The following is a 24,344-nucleotide window of genomic DNA, read 5'->3' on the forward strand; positions in this document are numbered from 1 at the left end:
CTCTAATTTCAGATGCTGATTCCACAATAAAATCAGATGACCTTGGTATATCCCTTATTAAGTCTTACTTCTTTCTTTTTTTTTTTTTTTTTAAGATTTTTATTTATTTATTCATGAGAGACACAGAGAGAGAGAAGCAGAGACACAGGCAGAGGGAGAAGCAGGCTCCATGCAGGGAGCCCAATGTGGGACTTGATTCTGGGACCCCAGGATCTCGCCCTGAGCCCAAGGCAGGCACTAAACCGCTGAGCCACCCACCCGTCCTTTTAAGTCTTACTTCCTAAGTCCCCTCTATCAATCAAGTAAGAATACTTCCTTTATACACAAGGCTATTGTGATGCAGAACAGCTGAAAGACACCTCTTTGCTTTCAGAGACTTAAAAATAGGTAACTGGTTGGCCTGGTTAGCTTGATCATCAGTCAGTATGCTATACAGATTCTACCTTAATTCCTCCTGCATTTCCTCACACCCCACATACGCTATTAGTCATTTCTTTATGGCATTTCCCTAGCTGGGAAAAAGTCAGAAATACAGTATTCCAACAGTCTAGTGCTTTTGCATTTTGGAAACAACTGACAATAATTAACAAGGGTTTGCAAAATAAAACCAGAAATAAAGACTTGGCTGCTTGCTATTTTCCCAATTCATCCACATAAATTAGTAGTACGGGATGACAGGAAGGAAAGAATCTTGGAGGGAAAATGAAGATCCCAGAAGTGCAGCATCATCCTGTTTCTCCACATGGGATGGGACACATTTAGTGCTGTGTAAAGGACAAAGTATTTCTTGCCCACAAGCATTTGGGTAGATGGTATCCATCTACCTACTCTGGCTTTCTACATCCTTGATGATTTTCTATTTCTCCTACTGATTGTTGAGAGAAGTGCTGAAATCTCCAACGATAATGATAAATTTATCTATTTCTTCTTTCAGTTCTGTAAGTTTTGCTTCAGATATTTTGAACTTCTCTTATAGGTTTATATATATTTAGATTAAGTCCTTTTGAACTTATCCCTTTCAAAATGTCTGTCACTGGTAATATTCTTTGCTTTGAAATCTACTTGGTATGATATTAATATAGTTACTTCTTTCTCTTGATTAGTTTTTACATGGAATATTTTTTCTATCCTTTTACTTTTAACCTACTTGTGATTGTGTCCTCACATTTAAAATGGGTTTCTTGGGATCCCTGGGTGGCGCAGTGGTTTGGTGCCTGCCTTTGGCCCAGGGCGCGATCCTGGAGACCCGGGATCGAATCCCACGTCGGGCTCCCGGTGCATGGAGCCTGCTTCTCCCTCTGCCTGTGTCTCTGCCTCTCTCTCTCTGTGTGACTATCATAAATAAATAAATAATAAAAATTTTTTAAAAAATGGGTTTCTTGGGGTGCCTGGGTAGCTCAGTGAAGCCTCTGCCTTCAGGTCAAGTCATGATCCCAGGGGTCTTGGGATAAAGCCTCACATTGTGCTCCCTATTCAGCTCCCTACTTCTCCCCCTCTCTCTCTGCTACTCCCCTGCTTGTGGCTCTCACTCTCACTCTCAAATAATAAATAAAATCTTAAATAAAATGAGTTTCTTGGGAGCCAAGCTGCCTCAGTCAGGAGAGCATGCAACTCTTGATCTCAGGGTCTTAAGTTTGAGCCCCATGTTGGGTGTAGAGATTACTAAAAAAAAAAAAGAAAAAAAAATCCAGGAAATTTCTAAATAAATAAATAAATAAATAAAATGGATTTCTTGTAGACAGATGTTTTTCTTACCCAATCTGACAAGCTGTGCCTTTTAACTGGATGTTTAATCTACACCGTCCAATATGGTAGCCACTAGTTGAATGTGACTATTGAGCACTTAAAATATGACTAATCCAAACTGTGCTATAAGTATAAATATGCTGTAAGTATAAAATGGGTACTATATTTTAAAGAAAAGGTAACATATCTCTAATAAAATTTTAATATTTATTAAATGCCAAAATGACATATTTTATATATATTGTGTTAAGTAAAATATATATATATTTTAAGATTTTATTTATTTATGTATTCATGAGAGACACACACACACAGAGAGAGAGAGAGAGAGAGAGAGAGAGAGAGAGAGACAGGCAGATGCTCAACTGCTGAGCCACCCAGGCATCCCATGTTAAGTAAAATATGTTATTAAAATTAATTCCACTGGGGACCTTGGGTGGCTCAGTCAGTTAAGCATCTGCCTTCAGCTCAGGTTATGATCCCAGGGTACTGGGATCGAGCCCCAAGTGGAGCTCCCTGCTCGGTGGGGAGTCTGCTTCTCCCCTCATGCTCTAATAAATAAATTTAAAAGTTTTTTAAATTAATTTTACCATTTTTTGTTTGTTTTTACTCAATGTGACTACCAGAAAATTTAAAATTACATATGTGCCTCATGTTATATTTGTATCAGGCATGCTGGGATAGATCGTTTACATTTAATGTGATTATTGATACCAATGGGTTTAAGTCTACCATCATGCTCTTTTTTTCTATTTGTCCCATCTGTTCTTTGCATCTTCTTTCTTCTTTTCAAGCCCTCCTTTGGAGTATTTTTTTCCATTTTATCCTCATTATTTGCTTATTAACTATACCTCTTTGGTTTGTATTTTTGTTTTTCAGTGGTTGCTCCAGGGTTTATTTTTATTATTTTTTAAATTTATTTATTTATGATAGTCACAGAGAGAGAGAGAGAGAGGCAGAGACACAGGCAGAGGGAGAAGCAGGCTCCATGCACTGGGAGCCCGATGTGTGATTCGATCCCGGGTCTCCAGGATCGCGCCCTGGGCCAAAGGCAGGCACCAAACCGCTGCGCCACCCAGGGATCCCTGCTCCAGGGTTTATAATATAGTTCTTTACCTTATGATAGTCTATCTTCATATAACATTATGTCACTTCATGTACTCTGTAAGAATCTTAGAGTCATATGTACTTCCACTTCCCCCTTCTTTTGTATTGATTGTCATATTTTACATTATAAACCCCACAATACGTTTGTTTTAACTAGTCAACTGTCTTACAGAGATATTAAAAAATGAGAGCATTTCTACTGCTCTTCATTCCTTTGTGTAGATCGAAATTTCCACTGTTATATTCTGTGTAAAAAATATCCTTCAATATTTTTTTTTAATACAGGTCTGCTGGTGATCCATTCTCTCAGAATCTGTCCGAAAAAAAAGTTTTTTTGAAAGATATATTGGCTGCATAAAGAATGTAAGTTGACAAGATTTTTATTTTCTTCAGTACCTTAAAAATGTAGCTATACTGTCTTTTGGCCTATATGTATTTCTGTCAGAAACACATTATGTATTCCTCTAGTACATAATATGTCTCTTTTCCTCTGGTTGCTTTTATTTTTTTTTCTTTATCACTGATTTTCAGCAACTCGGTTATTGTATTTTTTAGTGTGGTGTCTCTTCTACTTGGGGTATGCTGAATTTCTTGGATCTGTCAGCATTAAGTTTCCAAATTAGGAAAATCTACCATTATTTATTCAAAAAATTTTTTTTCTGATACCACCTACATCTCATCTCCTCTTTCCTTCTGAGACTCTAATTACATACTCAGAACGCCTGAGACGGTCCCTCAGCTCATATATACTCCTCTTTCTTCAGCCTTTTTTGTTTCACTTGGATGGTTCCTATTACTATATCTTCTACTTCACTGTTTTTTTTTCTTCTGTAGTGTCCAATCTGTTAATCCCATGTATTTTTTTTTAATTTTTTATTTATTTATGATAGTCACACACACACACACAGAGAGAGAGAGAGAGAGGCAGAGACACAGGCAGAGGGAGAAGCAGGCTCCGTGCACCGGGAGCCCGACGTGGGATTCGATCCCGGGTCTCCAGGATCGCGCCCTGGGCCAAAGGCAGGCGCTAAACCGCTGCGCCACCCAGGGATCCCCATGTATTTTTTTATTTCAGATACTATATTTTTCATCCCTTAGAAGTTCAGTTTGGGTCTTTTACTTCTTCCATTTTTCTCATCATCATGTCAATTTTCCTCTAAACTCCTGAACATATGGAGTGTGTTTATAATATCTGTTTTAATATCCTTCCAGTCTATGCTAGTTCTGTCATTTTTGTCATTTCGGGGTATTTTTAGAAACTGTTTTTTCCCTCGTAATAAGTTGTATTTTCCTTCCACCTTGCATAATTTTTGAATGGATGCTAGACACTGTGATTTCATGTTATTGGGTTTTGTTATTACTAGAATATGTTTGTATTTCTTTAAATATCATTGGGCTTTTGTTCTGGGATATAGCTAAGTCACTTGGATCAGTTTCAAGCTTTCAAAATTTGTATTTAACTTTGCTACCACAGGTCCAGAGTGGCCTTTATTCTAGGACCAGTTTGGACCCACTTCTGAGGTAATATCCTTTAGAGGCCACTATTCAGTGCCTCATGATTTTTCCACTCTAACTAGTTGGAATATGAACTATTCTAACCACCTGTTAGCTCTAAGCTTTGTTCTGATTCCTTCTTTCTGGTGGTTCTTTACCCAGCCTCTGTAGTTTCTTCCTATCTACATATAGATCAGGGCTCAGCCAAAGATTTGAGGGGGGCCTCTGTACATCTCTGGAGATTTCTTTGCACAGCAACCTTCCCTTCAGTATTTTACTTCACAAATCTTGGCCCACTTTCACCTCCCCGAACTCTGAGCAATGTCTCCTCCACTGAGCAAGACTGTCAGGCACTGCCAGATTCTACTAGCTCTCCACACTCAACAGACCACAATAGTGAGGTGGGAGAAATCATCAGCTCATCTTTTTCATTTTCCTTATCTCAGGGATCTCTGTTATCTATTGTCCAAAAATTGTTTCATGTTTTATTTCATTTTCTAGTTAAGCCGAAAGGGTAAACCTGATCCATTTCATTCTATCATGACCAGAAGCAGAAGTCAGATCCATTTACTTATATGCCTAAAAAATTTCCATATATTTTTAAATTTATCTGATGCCTTATAAAACAACATTTAGGCCCTCTAAAAAGTAGAATCATCAGGCCATAAAGCAGAGTCATCAAGCTATTGGATCACAGAGGTTATCTAATGCAATTGCCAGGAATCAACAAATAATTTTTAGTGTTGATATCCATTTAAAAATATTCTCTTCTTGTTTCTTGATTGTGATTCTCAATCCACTTTTGCAACGAATTCCTCCTCTTTAACTCTGACCTCCTTCCTTTAATTAGATATTTCTATTAATAACTTATCACCAGACCCAGTAGGGAAATCCCCATCTATAATGTCCCTGGTGTCATCAGCCTTCCAGCTCCTTTTGCATTGACAAAGATAACCAATCCCCATATTCCATTTCTGAGAAGTTTCATTTTCTTACAGTGAGTTAAAAATGTCAGTCCTATCAACCAATCATTAGTCCTTTGAAGCTATACAGAATTTAACTATTCATCTATACATAAATCCATTCATGAAAAATGCTTGAAAGCCTATTTTGTAAATAAGCAATGTAGCCTACTCTTATTTTAGGAACAAGACCAGAGAAAGAGTAGCCTAACTGCTTTCTCCACATATTCCAAATATAGGACTTCTGGATTTTATTTTCCTTATAAATTATTCACATCTGTTTCACTTCCACTTCCAGACACTTCCATTGCCTATAAAATGGTAAGAATAATATGCCAATCACCTTATTTTGGAGAAGGACTTACAATAGCTTATAAAACTGACAGGAGATATAGAAAGAAAAGAAATGGCTATTAATGAAAATATCTATTTGAGGGAAGAACAGGATTGAAGAGAGCACGAATTACTTGCAAAAGAAGACTCAGAGTTCTTAACAGAAAAAAGAATTATGTATTTTTAAATGAATATTAATACTTAGGGATGTCTACTAATTCCTCATCAGAATGTTAGCTTCTCAAGGACAATAACTTTGAAAGCCTGAGAAGTACAGTACTTTGAAAATGGTGCTTTTCAAAATAGTTATCATCATCATGGACATGTGAATTGGTACCTGCTTTCAAGGTTAACATTCTAAACTCAGAAGACAAGTAAGCACTCTCTACAAAAGTTATGGGTAGGTGTGGTAGAGATAAAGTAGACAAGGAATATTTCCTTCTCCTTGACTTTTCTAAATAATGTAATTTCCACTAACTTTGCTTGCTAAAAATCCAACCTTTGATGGGCCAAAGGAATGGAAAACATGTCCTGATGAATGCTGCCTCTGTAAGGGATCTCACCAAATTAACTGCCACGGTAGACAGCACCGACTCAGCTCATATCTTACTCACTGCTGCCCTCTAGGAGGCTTTGCATAATCTACAACAAATGGGTTACAATGCCTGTAGAATAACTGACTCCTTTCCATTTAGCAGTGAGAGGCACAAGACAGCAAGAAACCACAAATCAATGTCTTCACATCAAAAACATTTAATTGATGGATACTTTGAACTGTCCTTGATTTCTATTTTGCTCTTTAATCTGGCTGAACTCTTTTTTTTTCCTGTTATTTGATCCAATGTTCAAATATCACTCTTCTGAACCAAAAGAAGCAAGAATGCTTTCCCCTAACACAAGACAGTATCAAACATACCTTCCTTACCACTCTTTGTCAAAGATATTTTTCACGGAGTGATTAACTTCTGAAATCTATATTTTAGAAACCGATCAGTGGCAAAGAGAATGGGACTAATCCAGCTGCCCCCAGAAAAAAAACAACATGCTGGGCATGGCATATGGCTCTCAAATTCTATACATCTAATCCTAAGACAGGATCCAATTTAGGATTCTGAGGCAGTACAATATAGTAGATAAGACCTATTGCTTGGGTCTAAATCCTGGCTCTGCTTTACTAGGCATGTAACCTTCCAAGTTTCTTAATCTTTCTATGCCTTTGTTTCTTTACCTATAAAATAGAAATGGATAAAACTACAGTATATACCTCTAAGGTTTATGGTGACTATTATCTGAATAGAATACATAAAACACAGCAGTGTCCAACATAATGTAAATGCTCAATAGATGTTGGTGAGTTATTATTTGGAGGAGCCTGAGCTTACAAAATCAGATTATAGATATCTAGAATATCTGGTGCTTACTATATAGAGTATCTCAAAATCTTCCATGGCTGTAAAGTTTTGAGTATACCCAAAATATCAGGCAGGGATGCTTCTACTGGGCCTAAGGAAGGAAGCAGGTACTTAGAGGAAAAAACCCAACCCCATTCTCTTCTTTTGAAGTGAAAAATATTCTTCTAAAATAAAACAGGCTCTTACAAGTTTAAGAATGGGGACAGATTAAAGACTGTAGTGTAATTAATCTACTTAAAATTATTAGCAGGAGGAACGCCTGGGTGGCTCAGCGGTTGAGTGTCTGCCTTTGGCTCCCAGGGTCCCAGGATCGAGTCCCATGTCGGGTTCCCTGCATGAAGCCTGCTTCTCCCTCTGCCTAGGTCTCTGCCTTTCTCTCTCTCTGCGTCTCTCATGAATAAATAAAATAAATAAAAAATTATTAGCAAGAGCTGGGGGCCATAGCTTTCTCTCAACCCAGTACATCAAATATTTAATAATATAGCTTTTTCAGTGTCAGTTTAAAAAAATATCATGTATAACTAGGCTACTTTAGAAAGCTTATCTCTCATAACCTATGTGAACTGGAACAAGTACAGATGAAAAAGGAAGTAGAAATGGAAGCCCTGATGGAAATCCCAAAGTACTCCTTCATGCTATAACATAGTCAAAGTTATTAAATATTTGCTTAAACAATGTGAACTGCAGGGTAGGTGCCTTAAAGAGAGTGAGAGTGAATGTCCTCTCCCTCAGTGTCTAAATCTTCCAAACAGAGAAAGGTAAATCATCAATTCTTAGACTCAAAGGTACATAAAAAAAAAATCAACTGAGGTACTTGTTTAAAATGTGTATCTCTACCACAATGCCTCATACTCACTCAGGAGAACGGGGTAGGCCATCTGAGGACCATACTTCGAGAAACACTGAGATAATGCTTGATTTAGTTTCCATTTAATGTTCACTTACTGTTTGAATACAAAAAAGTACAAGATTACCTCATCATTGAGCCAGTTCAGATGGTTTAGAGTTTGAATATCTTTGCGTGTAATGGTCAAGCGGAATGCTTCACTCAGAACTTCATCCTGATTCCCATTACGAAATACATTCTTTATTTCTTTCTCCATTTCCTAGGGAACCAAGAGGTGCCAGAGATGAAGCATACATGGCTAAGACACATTAGATTTCTCACCAAGTCCCATATAATCCCCAGACTATATTTATCAGTAATCAACTGTTTACTTCTAACATTTTGGTTTGATTTCTATTCCTTCCAGTAATCTCCTGGGTCACTTCTTTTCATCCCATCTTGTCCTCCCTTATCAGCAGTACAACATTTCAGACCCTTCTTTCTTTTATTCCTAAGTCTGAAATAACCTTCTGCTATCAAATTTTCTAAGTTCACAAAAAAGACCTAATTATATTTCATATCTTTGGTCCACAGGATTTCCTAATAAATAGAACCTTTTCCAAAAGGTAGTAAGGGGATAAAGGTAGTATCTTTCAGACACTTTTTCCTAAAAAAATTTGGGCTTTTTAAAGGTAAATTATGGAATCCATCACAACTTTAATAAATGTGTTCTACTTACCAGCTATATGATAATTTTATAAACAGAAGAACAGATTACAGAACAGATTATCTTACAATATACTTAGACTTTCATATATTTTCCAAATTTTTATACTGATTTTATATTACTTAAAAAATACTAAGTCTCAACTTACTATTTGATGTCAAACACATACGTTAAAAGTAAAAATGTACATAAAATGAAACATAAATTTAATGTTTTTTTTCGCTAAAGCTGTGAAAAGCCACCCATAAGTCTTTCCTCAATTTTCAATAATCCTCTAATAAGAGGAATACAATTTAAATTTAAATTTAAATGCCAGGTGTTCTGTTATTTCTGTGGTTGAAGTTCATTCAAAGTATTTTTTCTAAACACACTTGCTAGCACAAGAGTCTGTAGTATGTAATTTACCTCTGTGATTTCAGGAAATTCATCTTCACTATCAGTTAACTTATGACCTTTCTTTTCTGTTTCTTGGGTGATTGTGACAGGGATCTCCTTTTCAAGAGGTACACGAAGATGTAGTTCTACTGAATCATGTACTGAATGTTCCTGTTCCTGCAATCTCTGCAAAACAGAACTTTAGAGTAAGTGGGATAAAGAAAACTACTCCTTGTCTACATACACTGAGTAGGACTAGCTGGAGAGATCAAGGATATACACTAATCATATAATGCTATGCCACCATAACATCTTGCAATTATAATTGCTTTGATCCCAAATCCAGGTAATCTTCCAAATTAGTTTCAACTTGGATATGCTATTTATTTACAATCTTATCCTCAATTTTTTGTTACCTGATTTTGAAGCTGCAATGCCAGTGCTTTCTGCTCTTCAATCTGGCGCAATCTCTCCCGTGCTCGAGAATCATAAACACTAGTTCTAGGAAATGAAAAGGAACATGACACAAAAGCAGACCACTGTCTTAGTATCATGCACATTGCACAATGAGCATTGAACATAAAGTCTAAAATCCTTACACTACACTGATATTTTAAGAGAAATATTAAAATATCACTAATTCTATCACTACACTGATATTTTGAGAGAAACCACATGGTATTATTAAAATTATCCTAATTTTATTGAAATGATGAAAATCATTAATTTACTGCTAAATCTGAACAGGTGACTTTTGTGGATATTTGTAAATGTGTAGTCCTTTTTTTTTTTAAAGCATGCTTCTAAGATTATAGAGAAACTGAAGCTTCATTCTAGAAACCCAAAAATGAGACTGAATCTCAAAAGAGCAAATAATATATCACTGAGGTTTTAATTCAAGTATTTATGATCCAAAATTAAAATATGAGTTAATTTTTTTTCTCTATAAAATGAACAAGACCAGGGATTTGGATAACTCAAAGTGAGTTACTGAAACTGGAGACTAAAAACTTTCAGTAATTTTGCAAATTCCAGAAATGTGAATTATTCAATAAATTAGTTTGATCATTGTGAAAATTGTGGCATTTATTTTCCCTTCTATGTAACCTAACTTTGAAAGTTTTCCAACTCAATTTAGTTTCAGCAGCTGTTATATATTTAATAAACCTGAGCATAGAAATGTTCTAACCCCAATAGAACTCTAAAAACCCAATAACTTAAAAGTTGTTATATAAATTTATATTAAATAGGGAATATTTGCTGATTAAATATAGGTAGGATGATCAGCTAACTACTTCTAACTGGAAAGGAAGTGATGGAGAAGGAAAAATGATGCCAAAAAATAACAACTTACAATTCTTTGATCCACAGCTCTGCCTGGAAAAAAGTAGGACTATGGGTGGGAGAAGAAAATGACAAATGAACAGGAGGCTTCTAAGAAAATTCAAATATTTTCACCAAGAAAATTTACCATTTAAACAATTTACAAGAATGCTTTTATGTATGCAGTAAATAAAAGGTCCTAAATTACATAAAACAATGGCAACTGGGAACTAAAAGAATATGAGTCATTTGTGTTTATACTAGTTTAAAAGATGACTCAAAGTTCAGCAGAGAAATTAACTGTAGCATAGCTCTTTACCTGCATGAAGAGACCAGTATGACGCGGAGGAGTACACCACTTGTCAAGATAATATGGTAAGCTATAACATTACTCCTCCCAAATGGTTCAGACTGACAGACTTATTAATGATTTAGTCAAATCTTGGACGACTTCTTGTCAGTCTACTTGAATCAAAATATATTCAACCAAATCATACTGAACACTGAAAATCCCCACCGACACAAGAGTCGATATCAAATTGCTAGTGAGCCAATGCATCACAGTGGAAAATCAGCAATACAACTCCACTCTAAAGATGAGCGACCAAATCCAATCAATGCAGCTCTTGCTGACAATCCAAATGAATAATGCTTAGCAGAAGCGTTACAGGCATGTTCTCTCTCGTAGAGCCTCTAGCTCTTCTCAAATGTCCTCATCTCCTCGCCAATCCCTAACTGAAGGATCTCCCACAGAAACAAACAGAAGAGTGAACACTTTTCCAAAGAAAACTTTTAGATACACAGAACAAGTAAACAGAGCAAAGCATCAAATTGGGAGTTAAGAAACCTGGATTTTCCAGAGTGGTCCCTGATTCACTTTGTGACTTTGAACAAGTCACTTCATTTCCATGGGTCTTAGTTTCAGATTTGTAAAATATGGAAATCAGAGTCCCATTCAGTTCTTCAATTGCTACAGTCTGTCCTAGTGAAGGAAAGGACTCAAGAGACTATTCCTGGGACGCCTGGGTGGCTCAGCAGTTGGGTGTCTGCCTTTGGCCCAGGGTGGGATCCCAGGATCTGGGATTGAGTTCCATATCGGGCTCCTGGTAGGGAGCCTGCTTCTCCCTCGACCTGTGTCTCTGCCTCTCTCTGTGTCTCTCATGAATAAATAAATAAAATCTTTAAAAGAGAGAGAGACAGACAGACAGACTATCCCTTTCTCCTTTGCCTATCTTTTGAGAATCAGTATTCCCAGTCATCCTTAGGCTGGGATTTAACAATGAACATGCTATTCTATTGCCTCCACACTGTCACTGAGGTTAATAAGGGGAAAACATATGATAAGCAGCCTACACCCTTGGCACAGTGAACACTGATGTAACAACGATAAAAAGCCACAAAGATCAGTGGTAGCACTGTGAGGGGCTTAGTGTGTGATACTAAAAACAAGTGAACATGAAAACACATTTATTGCACAATATAAAGAAGTGACAAGAATTCCCCAGAATTTAATGGTATTAGATCATGCTATTGAAATTTATCTGCTTCTTTTATTAGACCATAAACTTAATGAGGATAGGAATTTTTGTGTTTCGTATTTACTACCGTATCCTCTGCACCAAGAATAGTGCCTAGTACACAGCAGGTACTCACTCCTCATTGAATAAATGAATAATTTAAGGGAAAAGTACTTCTCTTCAATGGATCAAGGTATTTGCTGGCTTAGGTAGGTAAAATGCAAGGGAAGAAAGCAAAATCTTTGGCTTTTCAAAGAGATCATACATTATTTTTCATATGATTGAAGCACACAGTAATAACTAAAACAACTTATGAGCACCCGCTCAGTGCCGTGTGAAATTATGCTCTAGAGGTTTTATAGTAGTTTAGCCTCATGATAATTCTCATACTAGTTATACTCAACAGACTATTTAATAAGGAATTATTACTCATAGTATAGAGCAAAGGAAATTGAGGTTCAGAGGATAATCTTTCTTGGAAGTCAGAATTAGAAACTATATGCATCCAATTCCAAAGACTGTGCTTTCTACTCTTGCAATGCACCTTTCAATAAACCAAAGCCTTAAACCAACAGGGAGATGATGAGTACCTGAGCTACTCAAGAGAGCATTTCAGGATTTCAAGAAAATGCATGTTTTATTTACTAAGTACCCATCATCTGCCAGGCATTATGATCAACACTAGGTGATCAGTGCAAAGGTATTAGTAATGAACAAGATATAAGGATAGAAGTACTAGAGGAAAAGGCTAATGGTATCTAGAGAAGTCAGAGAAACGTCTTGAGAAAAAAAACAACACCCAAGTCAGATTCTGTAAAGCAAAACAATAATTTAAGAAGTAGACAAGGACAGAAAGGAAATTTCAAGAGTTAGAATCAGCATGTATAACAGTACAAACACAGGAAACGACATGGCATATTCTGGGAAATAATAAGGGCAGATCTTCCCTGCTAGAACTTAACCAAGAGGCAGTGGTGGGAGATTAAGAATAAAGAGCCAATAAACCAAGCCTTGGGAGAGGGGGGCTCCAACTTCGATAAACAGTATTATTCAATCAGCCTTACCCAACAGACCATTTTTCCCTCCATCTCATTCTTCAGGCATCACTATGAGAAATCTTCCATAAAGGAAAGGCACACTGAGTAAAAAACCATAAAGAACTAAAAGCACTCTTTACATGAAATCGACTTTTTCCCAAGAGGGAATACCTACTTTTGCATAGTACATGTGAAAACACTTTTATAAGTGTTTTTCGTGTATTTTAACCTCCACAGTAAATACTAAGGTATTAATATTGGCATTTTCATTGATAAGGAAACTAAGGTTTAGAAAAGTAACTTGTCTGAAGTTACATGATGCCTGGACAAGAGCAGAATCTAGGTCTGACTCAAGAAAATAAATTTATAAAGAGTAAGAACTCCAGGGCAGCCTGAGTGGCTCAGCGGTTTAGCACTGCCTTTAGCCCAGGGCATGATCCTGGAGACCTGGGATTGAGTCCCACGTCAGGCTCCCTGCATGAAGCCTGCTTCTCCCTCTGCCTAGGTCTCTGCCTTTCTCTCTGTGTGTCTCTCATGAATAAATAAACAAAATCTTTAAAAAAAAAAAAAAAAGGAGTAAGAACTCCATACTATAAAATCTCCTTAAGAAACTATAACAGAGAATTTTTCTTTAAATATCTAAAATTCAGGACATATAGGAGAGCTGCAAAGAGGTACACAAGCTGAAATGAACAAGAACATTTCATTATTTCTAACTTCCTCAATGAAAAACTGATACTATTATTCCAACAATTGAATTGCTAAGGTACAGAAACAGCAATGGCAAAGAAATTGCAATCTAAGTAAATCTACTGAATTACAGAGAAAAAAGTTTCATGTAGAAGTATTATATAAAAGATCATACTTGAATTGAGACTTCAAAGATAAGAAAAAGACTCCTGCTTCTTTAGATAGACAAGTTGAGGTAGGGGGTACATACCAGGCTAAAGGAACACTGACTATGAACATAAGTAAGTACATATCACATTCTAGTTCAGCATGTAATAAAAACATGAAAGAGCCCCATCTTCCTATATGGCTCTTCCTCTCACCTCTATCATGACTCTCCTCAAAAGTCACTTATCAGACTTTCCATGACCATCCACATAAACATCCACGTAAACCCCAGTCTCTATGTTACTCTGCTTTATTTTCCTCCACAGCATTTATTACTACCGGACATATATATTTATTTGTTCACTATTTGTCCCCCATCTCTTTCCTTACACCCCGTATAACCAGAATGTAAGCTCCTTGAGTGCAAAGCTTTCATTTTATTCACTGCTATTATCCCCAGTGTCTGTATTAGGACCTAGCACACACAGGTTATCAACTAAAAAGAAAACAGCATGTCAAGAATGTCCTTTTTCTAAAGCTTACCTGGGATTTGGAGCCTGGGAATCTTTCACTTTGAGTAAAATCACAGAGTCCGATCCTAAAAAAGAAACAAAGAGCATATCATTATTAATAAAATCCTACATAGTTAAACACTCTAGAGGTCTGTAGTCTAAGTTCCCATACTTTGTCATATTTTATTTTCATAAAAATAATGCAATATAAGGACAAAGGCAGGATGGAAGAGAAAGAGAGGCAGGTCCATTTTCACCAAGCCAGAAATAGGGCCCAGTGAAGAGCTTGCCTCACAAAGAAAGCAGTTGTTCTAAAATACAAATATATATGCCCTTCATCATTTACTCTTGGGCTGTGCTTGATTCCTGTGCTGCTTCTTTCTGTTTCTGGGAAACAAGAAGAAGCCAAGATTTCTCAAAAGTCTTTGTTCATGAACTACCATGAGACTGAATAAGGTGAAGGCGAGGGGGTGGGGGAGGGAAGGCAGAAAGACAGAAAGGAACAGGTACAAAATTCTACCATTCCATCATTTATTTTCAGAGTTGATAAAGGCAGGAATCCTTCTAAAGGATCGTGTCCTAATGAAGTTCTAATGATTAGAATTTCATTTAAAATATTTATTAAATGGTACGAGAAAAGTAGGCAAACACTTCAATGTACTATCGTATGTTTGTTTCAGTTTAGTTTCATTTTTTTTTTTTTTAAGATTGTATTTATTTACTCATGAGAGACACAGAGAGAGAGGCAGAGACATAGGCAGAGGGAGAAGCAGGCTCCATGCAGGGAGCCCGATGTGGGACTCGATCCCTAGTCTCCAGGATCACGCCCTAGGCTGAAGGTAGCGCTAAACCGCTGAGCCACCGGGGCTGCCCTAAAGGCTTTTTTTAATGGTAGTTCCCAGTAAATTATCTCACAAAATTTTATAAAGGTTTCCATGAATACAAGTAGCTATATATATAATGAGGACATCAACGATTTTAATCCTCAAGTGAAAATTTTAAGTAAGTGAGGAATAGCTTAAAAAAGAATAATCAAACCATCTGAGGGAGGGAAGAACTTAGAGATTGATCTATCAAAATATCCCTAATGTATAACCACTTAATCTAAAACTGTTTTTTTTTTATTTTTTTTTATTCATGATAGACACAGAGAGAGAGAGAGAGAGAGGGGCAGAGACACAAGAGGAGGGAGAAGCAGGCTCCATGCCAGGAGCCCGACGTGGGACTCAATCCCGGGTCTCCAGGATCGCGCCCTGGGCCAAAGGCAGGTGCTAAACCGCTGTGCCACCCAGGGATCCCCTCTAAAACTGGTTTTAAGCTATATACCTAAATATATACTATCATAAATACACATAACACATAACCAAAGAAGGGGAAAACTAAGCAAACAAAGAAAATTATCATAGAAACCCTTCATTAGCTAGAGTGCTAACTAGAGTAGATATTTTGGTTCGCTGAAAATTAGGTGGAAAATCTTTTGTTTCCAAAATTTGCTGATGACCATTCTAAAATGCACCAACGTACTATACAGGTCTTGTAATTATTACCAGGTTAATAACTTATACTTCAATACTTAATTGATGTTACAAAACTTTGAGAACTTCAGAGTACTTAATGGCCATTGTAAAGTACTAGAAACAGAGAAAGTACTGAAGTAATTGGGCTGACATTACTGACTGTAGACTCTGCTCAGGAAGTTAATCTTCTAGATAAAAATATATGAAATCATTTGCATCTCTGTAAGAAAAAAGCAAGTTACTTGCAAGGTGTAGTTTATTTGTAGTATGGCTAACTGAATTATCCGTATTTAAAGTTTCTTATATGTTAATTAAGTTACATGCATATTACAACCTTGCCTATAATTCACATAAACCGTTAACTGGCTATTAGGATTGAAAATATACAAAACCAATTTTACCTTCTGATTGTGTATTTGAAGCTGGTAAGTTATCTGGCTGATATAGAAGAGAGTGATGATGTTGGGGTTGATGGAGAGGCTCAGAATCTTTGGATCCAAATGCAATATCTGGGGCATAAGATGATAAGGAATATACATTGTGGGACAGTTGCTCCTGGGTAGTTAAAATGCTGGCAGATCCAGATGATGAAGTATCAGAGCCAATGATCTGAGCTGCACAGGAGTTTCCATTTTTAAACAGTGGGTCTTTCAAAGTATTCTTACTGGAACTAAGACATCGAGACCTAGCAAGAGAAAAATACAAAATTCAGTATCAAATAACAAAATGCAAAATTAAATTCATTTGAAATATGTTTCTGTGACTCACAGATGTAAAGGAAAATGTGTGGTAGGTTTGGCTACAGAAAACTGTTTCCCTGTGACCATCTGTAGCAGCTGTCTGTAAATCTCTCTTTCTTCTTCTTGGACTGTCTATAAAAGAAAGAAAAAAATATTAGACACATCCAGTGAGGCAAGTTTTTTTCAAAGCAGTATCTAGACCCCCAGAAGTTCTGCTAAAGTTTAGGTAGAGTCCCTCAAGATAATTAAGAATTATCATTAGGGATATTCTAGAAAAGTTGTAAAAGGAGTTAAATGAAATGCCATATACTTTGGAAAATTATGGGACACATGTAAGTAAATAACAGTGCAGAGAAACTATAGGACATGAAACCAGAAGGCCAGTAGGCAATCACTTTTGAGTCAACTGATAGCATCCCAGAAACAAAACATTTGAAGATCTTTCAATTAGGATTCCAACAACCCCTATGATTCTTGGCATCTACTAGAAAAAACCACAAGGAAGTAACCAGAATAGTCAGAATCAGAGTGGGACACCTTGCAGTTTTCCAGCCTACCCAATTTTTCAAAGTATCAGTATTTTCCAGAGATGGATTTCCACCTCTAGTATTTACTCTTTTTCCTAAGCCCCACTACTGAATTCAGGGAAAAGCACGTACTTCCTAACATTCATTCATTTGCTAACTTGAATACTCACTAGAGATACTGCGCTGACTAAAATAAAATTCCTGTCCTTATGGAGCTTACATTACAGTTAAAGGGAATGGCAAACAAGACTGACTAGTCAGCTAGTATGAAAAAATTAAAGATGAGGGAATAGAAAGTGATGGAGGGGAAATAACAAGTAAAAGCACTCTAAAAAGGTGATGATTCAAAAGAAACCTGTATCAAGAAAGAGGTAAATCACAGAAATTTATAAAAGCGTATTCCAGGTAGAGGAATAGCAAATGGACACGCCCTCAGACAGGTATGTCCTTGATGTGTGCAAAGAAGAGTAAGGTCAGTGTGAATTAGAAGAGCAGTTAAGAAATGAGGTCACTTAGCAGAGAACTGGATTACATAAGGACTTGTAATCACAGGAAAGCATCTGTTCTATACTGATCCCCTGAAGCAATGGGCTGCATTCACTAAATAATATGCCCTGGTCCTTAAAAAAAAAAACAACGAAATCTTATATAAGTTTAATACAACCACCAGTCTTCACGAAATAATTTTAATACTTTGTGCTGGGGCTAGCAGCATCCTGCACTATGACATTTCAATATGTGCATAACATTTTATTCAGTTATAAATGTTAAAAGCAGTATGAATTAAGCAATATTTATGCAAATGCAAACAGACTCTATTTTTTCTTCTTGATCACATATTAAATTGCTACATACTAAACTTCACATTGTCACTATAATGTTACTGATCTAACAAGATTCACCTTGAACAAAGAAGCATGACAACTCCTTATGAAAAAGAGCTAAACTTAATTTGAATAGATGAGTAATAAAGTAGAATTAATTAAACTTTTGGTGGAAAAATAGACCCAAGAGAAAAAACAAGTTGCAATTTTCTATACGAATAAAATAAATTCCATTATTTTACCCCTTATACATTAATAATATATTTAAGATAACAGCAGCTCTTTTTTCTAGTGTTTGTGAAGAGACGGTGTACAGTATTGGGCAGGCACTTCAATGATAGCACAAAAGTGATAACGGTGAGCAGGTAAACACTGATATCAATTACCAAATCTGTAGTTTTTGGCTATTGTACTGAGGAAGCCATAAGCATCTGAGGGATAAATTTAAAAACGATAATTAAAATAAATGCCTTTTATTAAAACCTAAATTTGCTATTACAAAGGTTCTTTAAGTAGACAGTGTGAAGAATGAAGCATCATTACAGATTATTAGATTTTAAGAGATTGCCAGGCAACTCCATAGTGATCTATATACAGGAAAGCTGTGTTATCTAGTACTTTAATGACTGACATTTTTGAATACCCCTCAATGTAAATTTTGGCCCCACTTTCCCACTACACCAAATAACCTAATTCATAACCAACATACAATAGGATTAACAGGAGTGGTAAAATAAAGGGAGTAAAGGCAAACCAAAGGAGTAATACCACTTGGATCATGGAAATTAATTCTTTTTTTTTTTTTTTTAAGATTTTATCTATTTGAGAGAGAGAGACTGAGCACACGTGTGCGAGAGAGAGAGACAGAGACAGAGACAGAGAGAGACAGAGAGAGAACAGGGGAAGGAGTAGAGAGAGAAGCAGACTCCCCACCAAGCAGGGAGCCTGATTCGCAGTTCAATCCCAGAACCCTGGGATCATGACCCAAGTCAAAGGGAGGGGTTTAACCAACTGAGCCACCAAGGCACCCCATTAATTCTTAATTAACCAATCATTTTAGCTCATTTCTATTGTCCTACCAAACTAGATTTTTAAAAAGCTTTGACTGCATTATCACATCATAGGGAGGAAAATAAAGCAGAGAAACCGCCATTAAGAGATTACTTTGCATACCAAGGAAATGTAAACAAATATCCCCATCACATGAAGACTTCAAGATCACACGGAGAACAGTGAGATAGAAAGATCTTTGCTTGTGGTACCCTACAGACTTCAACTGTATAAAAACACTTCTCTCCTCCTTCACATCACATAGCAAAATGGTTTCTTAGAATAAATCTTTATACTTCTAAATAAAACATGAAGAACCAAGGTGCCATTAAGTCATTCAGCTAATTATGACAAACCTATATTAATTCAATGTAAAGAACTGATTTTTAAAAATCCAACACACATAGGTCATCCACAAATGATTTTTCCCAGCTTTTCAAAGAAAACCTTCTGTCTAAGGCTGAACAACCTCACAGTCATTAGACACCATAAAATGAACAGGAATAGAAGTTCTGTATTCCAAATAATTATCTGAGGTTTCTTGAAGCCTCATACTTTCAGTTTCAACTAACTTATAGTCTAAAAAAGAAATTCTAGGAAAAAGGTTAAGAACTTTTCACTGTTCTACATGTTAATTTAGAGGCCACAAGAATTTATCTTCTATTTAGGACCATTCAGGTCCTAAAGAAAAGAAAAGATAGTCCTGGCAACTCTGAAAAGAACATATAACACTTGGCTTTACCAAAAGAAAATGCAAAAAGGTAAGTCATTTTATAAACACAATTCTTTTTTGGAGCATCTGGTACTATAAAGTAAAAGGAAACATCTTTCTCTGCACATTACTTATTAAACTATTTCTACTGAGTAAGCAAATTAGGAAACTAAGAGGAAAGGAAATAATAATTGGATAATATGTTAAAGTAAAAAAAAATTGGCTCATGTTATTTTTTTATTTTTTTAAAAGATTTTATTTATTTATTCATGAGAGAGAGAGAGAGAGAGAGGCAGAGACACAGGCAGAGGGAGAAACAGGCTCCATGCAGGGAGCCCGACGTGGGACTCGATCCTGGGTCTCCAGGATCACACCCTGGACTGAAGGCGGCGCTAAACCGCTGAGCCACCCAGGCTGCCCTCCTGTTAGGTTTTAAACCTAATAAAAGACCAAGGAAAGTTCAAAATGGTATAAAGGTAATTAAGGTGTTGAATTCTATTTTTTTTTAATGTGGAAAATATATTATAAATAAATAAATAAATAATGTGGCAGATTCTTGCATTTAGTTGTTTCTCTTAAAAGGCTCCATCAAAAAATAAATAAATAAATAAATAAATAAATAAATAAATAAATAAATGGCTCCATCATTGGGACGCCTGGGTGGCTCAGCGGTTGAGCATCTGTCTTCGGCTCAGGGTGTGATCCTGGACTGGAGTCCTGGGATTGAGTCCCACATCTGGCTCCCTGCACGGAGCCTGCTTTTCTCTCTGCCTATGTCTCTGCCTCTCTCTGTGTCTCTCATGAATGAATAAATAAAATCTTTTTTTTTTTTTTAAAGCTTCCACCATAAAACTAAACTGTCTGAAAATTATAAAAATTCAACAGAGAACACAAAGTGAATCTTACGAAACTAGTAAAAACCTTTGTTATAAATTACTCAAATAACCTTATAAATCTCCCAACTTTAATTCTGTTTAAAGAAATAGTTTTGTACTGTATAAATTTCAACTATCAAAAGGGCATAATTCAACAACTTTCTGGTTTTAAGTCCAAAATTCTAGGTTATAACAAAATTATAAAGTTTGGCTTTTTCGTTTTTTTAAGATTTTACTTATTCATGAGAGACACAGAGAGAGGATCCCCGTTTTGTTTTGTTTTTCAAGAATAAAACCATCGGTGTCATCAGGACAAGTCAGGAAGTCCAACATCTTAAAATGTTGCTCAGTATGTTGCAAAGAAGCATGTCTGGAAGCAACATATAAGTGAAAGGAAACGATCTGTTTTTCTTTTTCTTTTTTTTTTTTTAAAGATTTTATTTATTTATTCATGAGAGACACAGAGAGAGAGGCAGAGACACAGGCAGAGGGAGAAGGAGGCTCCATGTAGGGAGCCCAATATGGAACTCGATCCAGGATCCTGAGATCATGCCCTGAGCCAAAGACAGACACTCAACCACTAAGCCACCCAGGCGTCCCTGTTTCTTTTTAAAAAAAAATTGTTTTTGCCATTTTACATTTTTGAAATCCCTAGTATTTTCTCTTTCCCAAACAAATCCATATCCTGTAAACAGTGTTAGTTATATTAGAGATATTCTCTATCTGTACTGTCCACCGGGGTAGCCACTAGCAATATGTGGCTAATGAGTACTTGAATTGTGGCTTATGCGACTGAGAAACTAAATTTTTATTTTATTTGACCTGAATTAATTTAAGTGACACATGTGATCAGTGGTTACCCTACTGGACACTACAGTTGTTTAATGATGTCCTTGCATCAGTCATCACCCAAGTGGTGGTCTGTCTCGTCACCACTTACATGTTTCCAAATTCTTCTTTACGTATTCTCTTTAAACTCCTGTTGTAAGACTGAAGAGTGCAGTGGGAACAACATCACGTTAATTTTATAGATGGCTTTATATTCCTGAAGGTGGTTAATAAATCCAGCAGTAAGATTGATACACAATTTTCCTTCCTTAACATAAGCAATTGCATCTCCCTTGGAGAGCACAGTATTTGCATGGAAAATAACTTTTCCTCCACTTTGTAAGCTCCTGCCAATAAATTCTTTATTCCCGGGGGGGGGGGGGGGGAAGTATTGTATTTTAATCTAGATTATCTGTACTATCCAAGACTAAATATCTAAATGATCTATTGATAATCTAATGAAGTTTGGTCTAATAATTTGTTTTATACGGGTGATTCTATATTTCTGTAATACAAGTGACTCACTTTTCATAGCAGAATATAGACCAACTGAAGCAAACAACAAACTGAAGCAAAATTTTCTGCATCTGTTTGATGGAATAGGTTCTATCCTTGGCATCTATAGAAGGAAAGGGAACTCTGACTTCATGTTCTATATTAAGCCAGCCTGTGACCTGGAGGGTTGAAAATTATCCAGCTGGCCCAAGTTCTCATGCTGGAGGTCGAAGTGAAAGAGGAGGGGCCGAGTGGCCCAAAGGACTATTTGACTAGTGGGTGAATGGTGGGCTTACAACGAACACAGATAATCTTAAGAATCTCAGTGATCTCAGTGGCAGCCACATGAGGTAGAAGAGGGTTGGGAAGTCAATATCCACCTACCATGCTGCTGTTGTCTGCTTCCTCACAAGTCTCTCTGTACCCTGCAGGCTGCCTAGGCTCCAGGAGAAAGCACAACCCCAGTAACTTAAAAATACTATTTTTGTAATAATACATACATGATACTGAATTCAGTAATACAAAAGTGAAAAATAAATCTCACTTTTGTAACTGTTGCTCAGCTCTCATCAGCAAAGGCGACTGCTGCCAGTTTCTTATCCACCCTTTCCCTACTAAATATAACTTACTAGTTCAGCCACGCTCTGCTTGAATATTTCAGATTCAATACAAAATTAAAACCAAAAGGATATACAGCATTTTTACTAACCATGTCATAAATAATCACATCTTGCCACTCAAAAGATCTTCATTATCAAACTATCTAATTATTTAGACAAAATGCTGTATTCTTGACTCCTTAATCTGTAAGCTCCAGTGGGCTGGAACTACACCACTGTGTTAATATAACAGAAAGTATACCAGACTAGACTCCAGAAGACCTGGGGTGTAGGCTGGCCATTTACCAGTTGCGTGACCTTTAACTTTTACTCTCCTAATGTGTAAAATGTGGATATTACCTCATCTCTACCTACTTCACCGGATAAAAATGACCCAACATAGTAATACATGTGGAAGCATACTGGAAACTCTATATGCTACATAAATGTAAGGTATTGTTATTCATTTGTATCCTCATAGCAAGCAGTCCAAAGCTGACTAGATGCATTATAAATATTTACCATAAGCACACTCCTTACCACATAAATTAAATGCCATATTATATTAACAGAATTTTTTTCCTTTAGGTTCACTGAATGCATATAACAATCAAAGTTTCAATACAACATCTTTCTTTGGGGGAATATCTATGATCTCAAAGCTCTTCTTACTCATAATGAAGGGATGTAAATTATTTAGCTGGCTTCTTGACTTTCCTTTTATACTGAGGGAAAATTGTCCTAATAAGAAATAAGGGGGCAGCCCGGGTGGCGCAGCGGTTTAGCGCCGCCTTCAGCCCAGGACCTGATCCTGGAGACCCGGGATCAAGTCCCACGTCAGGCTCCCTGCATGGAGCCTGCTTCTCCCTCTGCCTGTGTCTCTGCCTCTCTCTTTCCCTCTGTATTGCTCATGAATAAATAAATAAAATCTTAAAAAGAAAGAAAGAAAAAGGGCAGGTATTTTATCAAATCCAGCAAGGTTATCAGTTTTGCCATATGAAACAAGAGTTGAGGAAGGGCCCAAAAAAGAGAGAACAGAGGTAGTTTGATGTATGAGAAGTCATTTAGAAAATACTGAAAATTAAGTCTGCTGCTCAACTAGAAAGCAGTAAGAGAAGTAATAAAGTCCTGATAAAATCTCTCTTCAACTTCTTTAGCACAGATGACAGCACTCAAAAACTTAAGAAAAAGCACAGAAAGGATTAACGGAATGGTTAATAAACATCTAAATCAGAGGGAACAAATGGCTGAGTACAGGAAAAGATTCTAACCTTTAGTAGGCTTTGTTGCAGGTTTTCCTTACCTCTTCTGCTGTACTAACATGTCGTCTCTGAGTTTTCTTGGGGCTCAAAAGGTTTCGACGACATGAACCACTCCAAGACGGACTTGGAACAGGCTTAATAGGAAACGATTTTTCATATGCAGACACATGGCAGTGATGGTTTGACTTTCCCGTAAAAGTGTTTGATAATCCACTAAAAAAAAAAAAAGAGTTTGTAAGTAAAGAACAGCAAGAAAATTGAACCTAGTGATTTTTACTTTCAACAAATAACAAAAACAACCAAAGTGTCAACAAAACCAACACCAACAGGGAGAACGGTGGATGTACCATTTGAGAGAAATGTACAAGAAATGATACATGGGTTGCTCTATCAGGTTCTGCTCTATCAGGACTTAAGATGTCCTAGATTGCTATACTATATAATTATCAAACATTTAAAATTGTATCTTTTAGCTTTATAGTTCCTTTGGTCAGGAACCAAAGACCTGGGCAGTATAACCAAAAAGTTGATCAGGTGAGACTTCTGAAAACCTGGGTCTGAGGTACCTAACATACACTTTCTATTTACTCACTACAGCCTCCTCCCCCAATTCCCTTTGAAAAGAATTATTTTAAGATTAAATATGCAAAGATGTATAAGCTGAAGCCCTTCAATGAAGTTTTTAAGCTGAATTTTAAAATTTCCTA

The 24,344-nt window shown here is 36.5% G+C and overlaps 1 protein-coding gene across 4 annotated transcripts in view; it reads right to left on the reverse strand.

The window, feature by feature from the left end:
• The window catches only part of SENP1 (SUMO specific peptidase 1), a 54,967-nt gene that overhangs the window by 14,071 nt on the left and 16,552 nt on the right, over positions 1-24,344 (reverse strand). For all 4 annotated transcript variants that reach the window (XM_038577476.1, XM_038577475.1, XM_038577474.1 and 1 more), the window contains 8 exons: positions 23,679-23,850; positions 16,494-16,597; positions 16,127-16,410; positions 14,240-14,294; positions 10,337-10,375; positions 9,399-9,483; positions 9,013-9,168; positions 8,029-8,160 (listed from right to left, as the gene is read on the reverse strand). In XM_038577476.1, coding sequence (XP_038433404.1) covers positions 8,029-8,160; positions 9,013-9,168; positions 9,399-9,483; positions 10,337-10,375; positions 14,240-14,294; positions 16,127-16,410; positions 16,494-16,597; positions 23,679-23,850 — 1,027 coding nt within the window. The remainder of the gene's footprint in view (positions 1-8,028; positions 8,161-9,012; positions 9,169-9,398; positions 9,484-10,336; positions 10,376-14,239; positions 14,295-16,126; positions 16,411-16,493; positions 16,598-23,678; positions 23,851-24,344) is intronic.

Source organism: Canis lupus, chromosome 27 (assembly GCF_011100685.1).
Source record: "Canis lupus familiaris isolate Mischka breed German Shepherd chromosome 27, alternate assembly UU_Cfam_GSD_1.0, whole genome shotgun sequence".
Taxonomy (NCBI): Eukaryota; Metazoa; Chordata; class Mammalia; order Carnivora; family Canidae; genus Canis; species Canis lupus.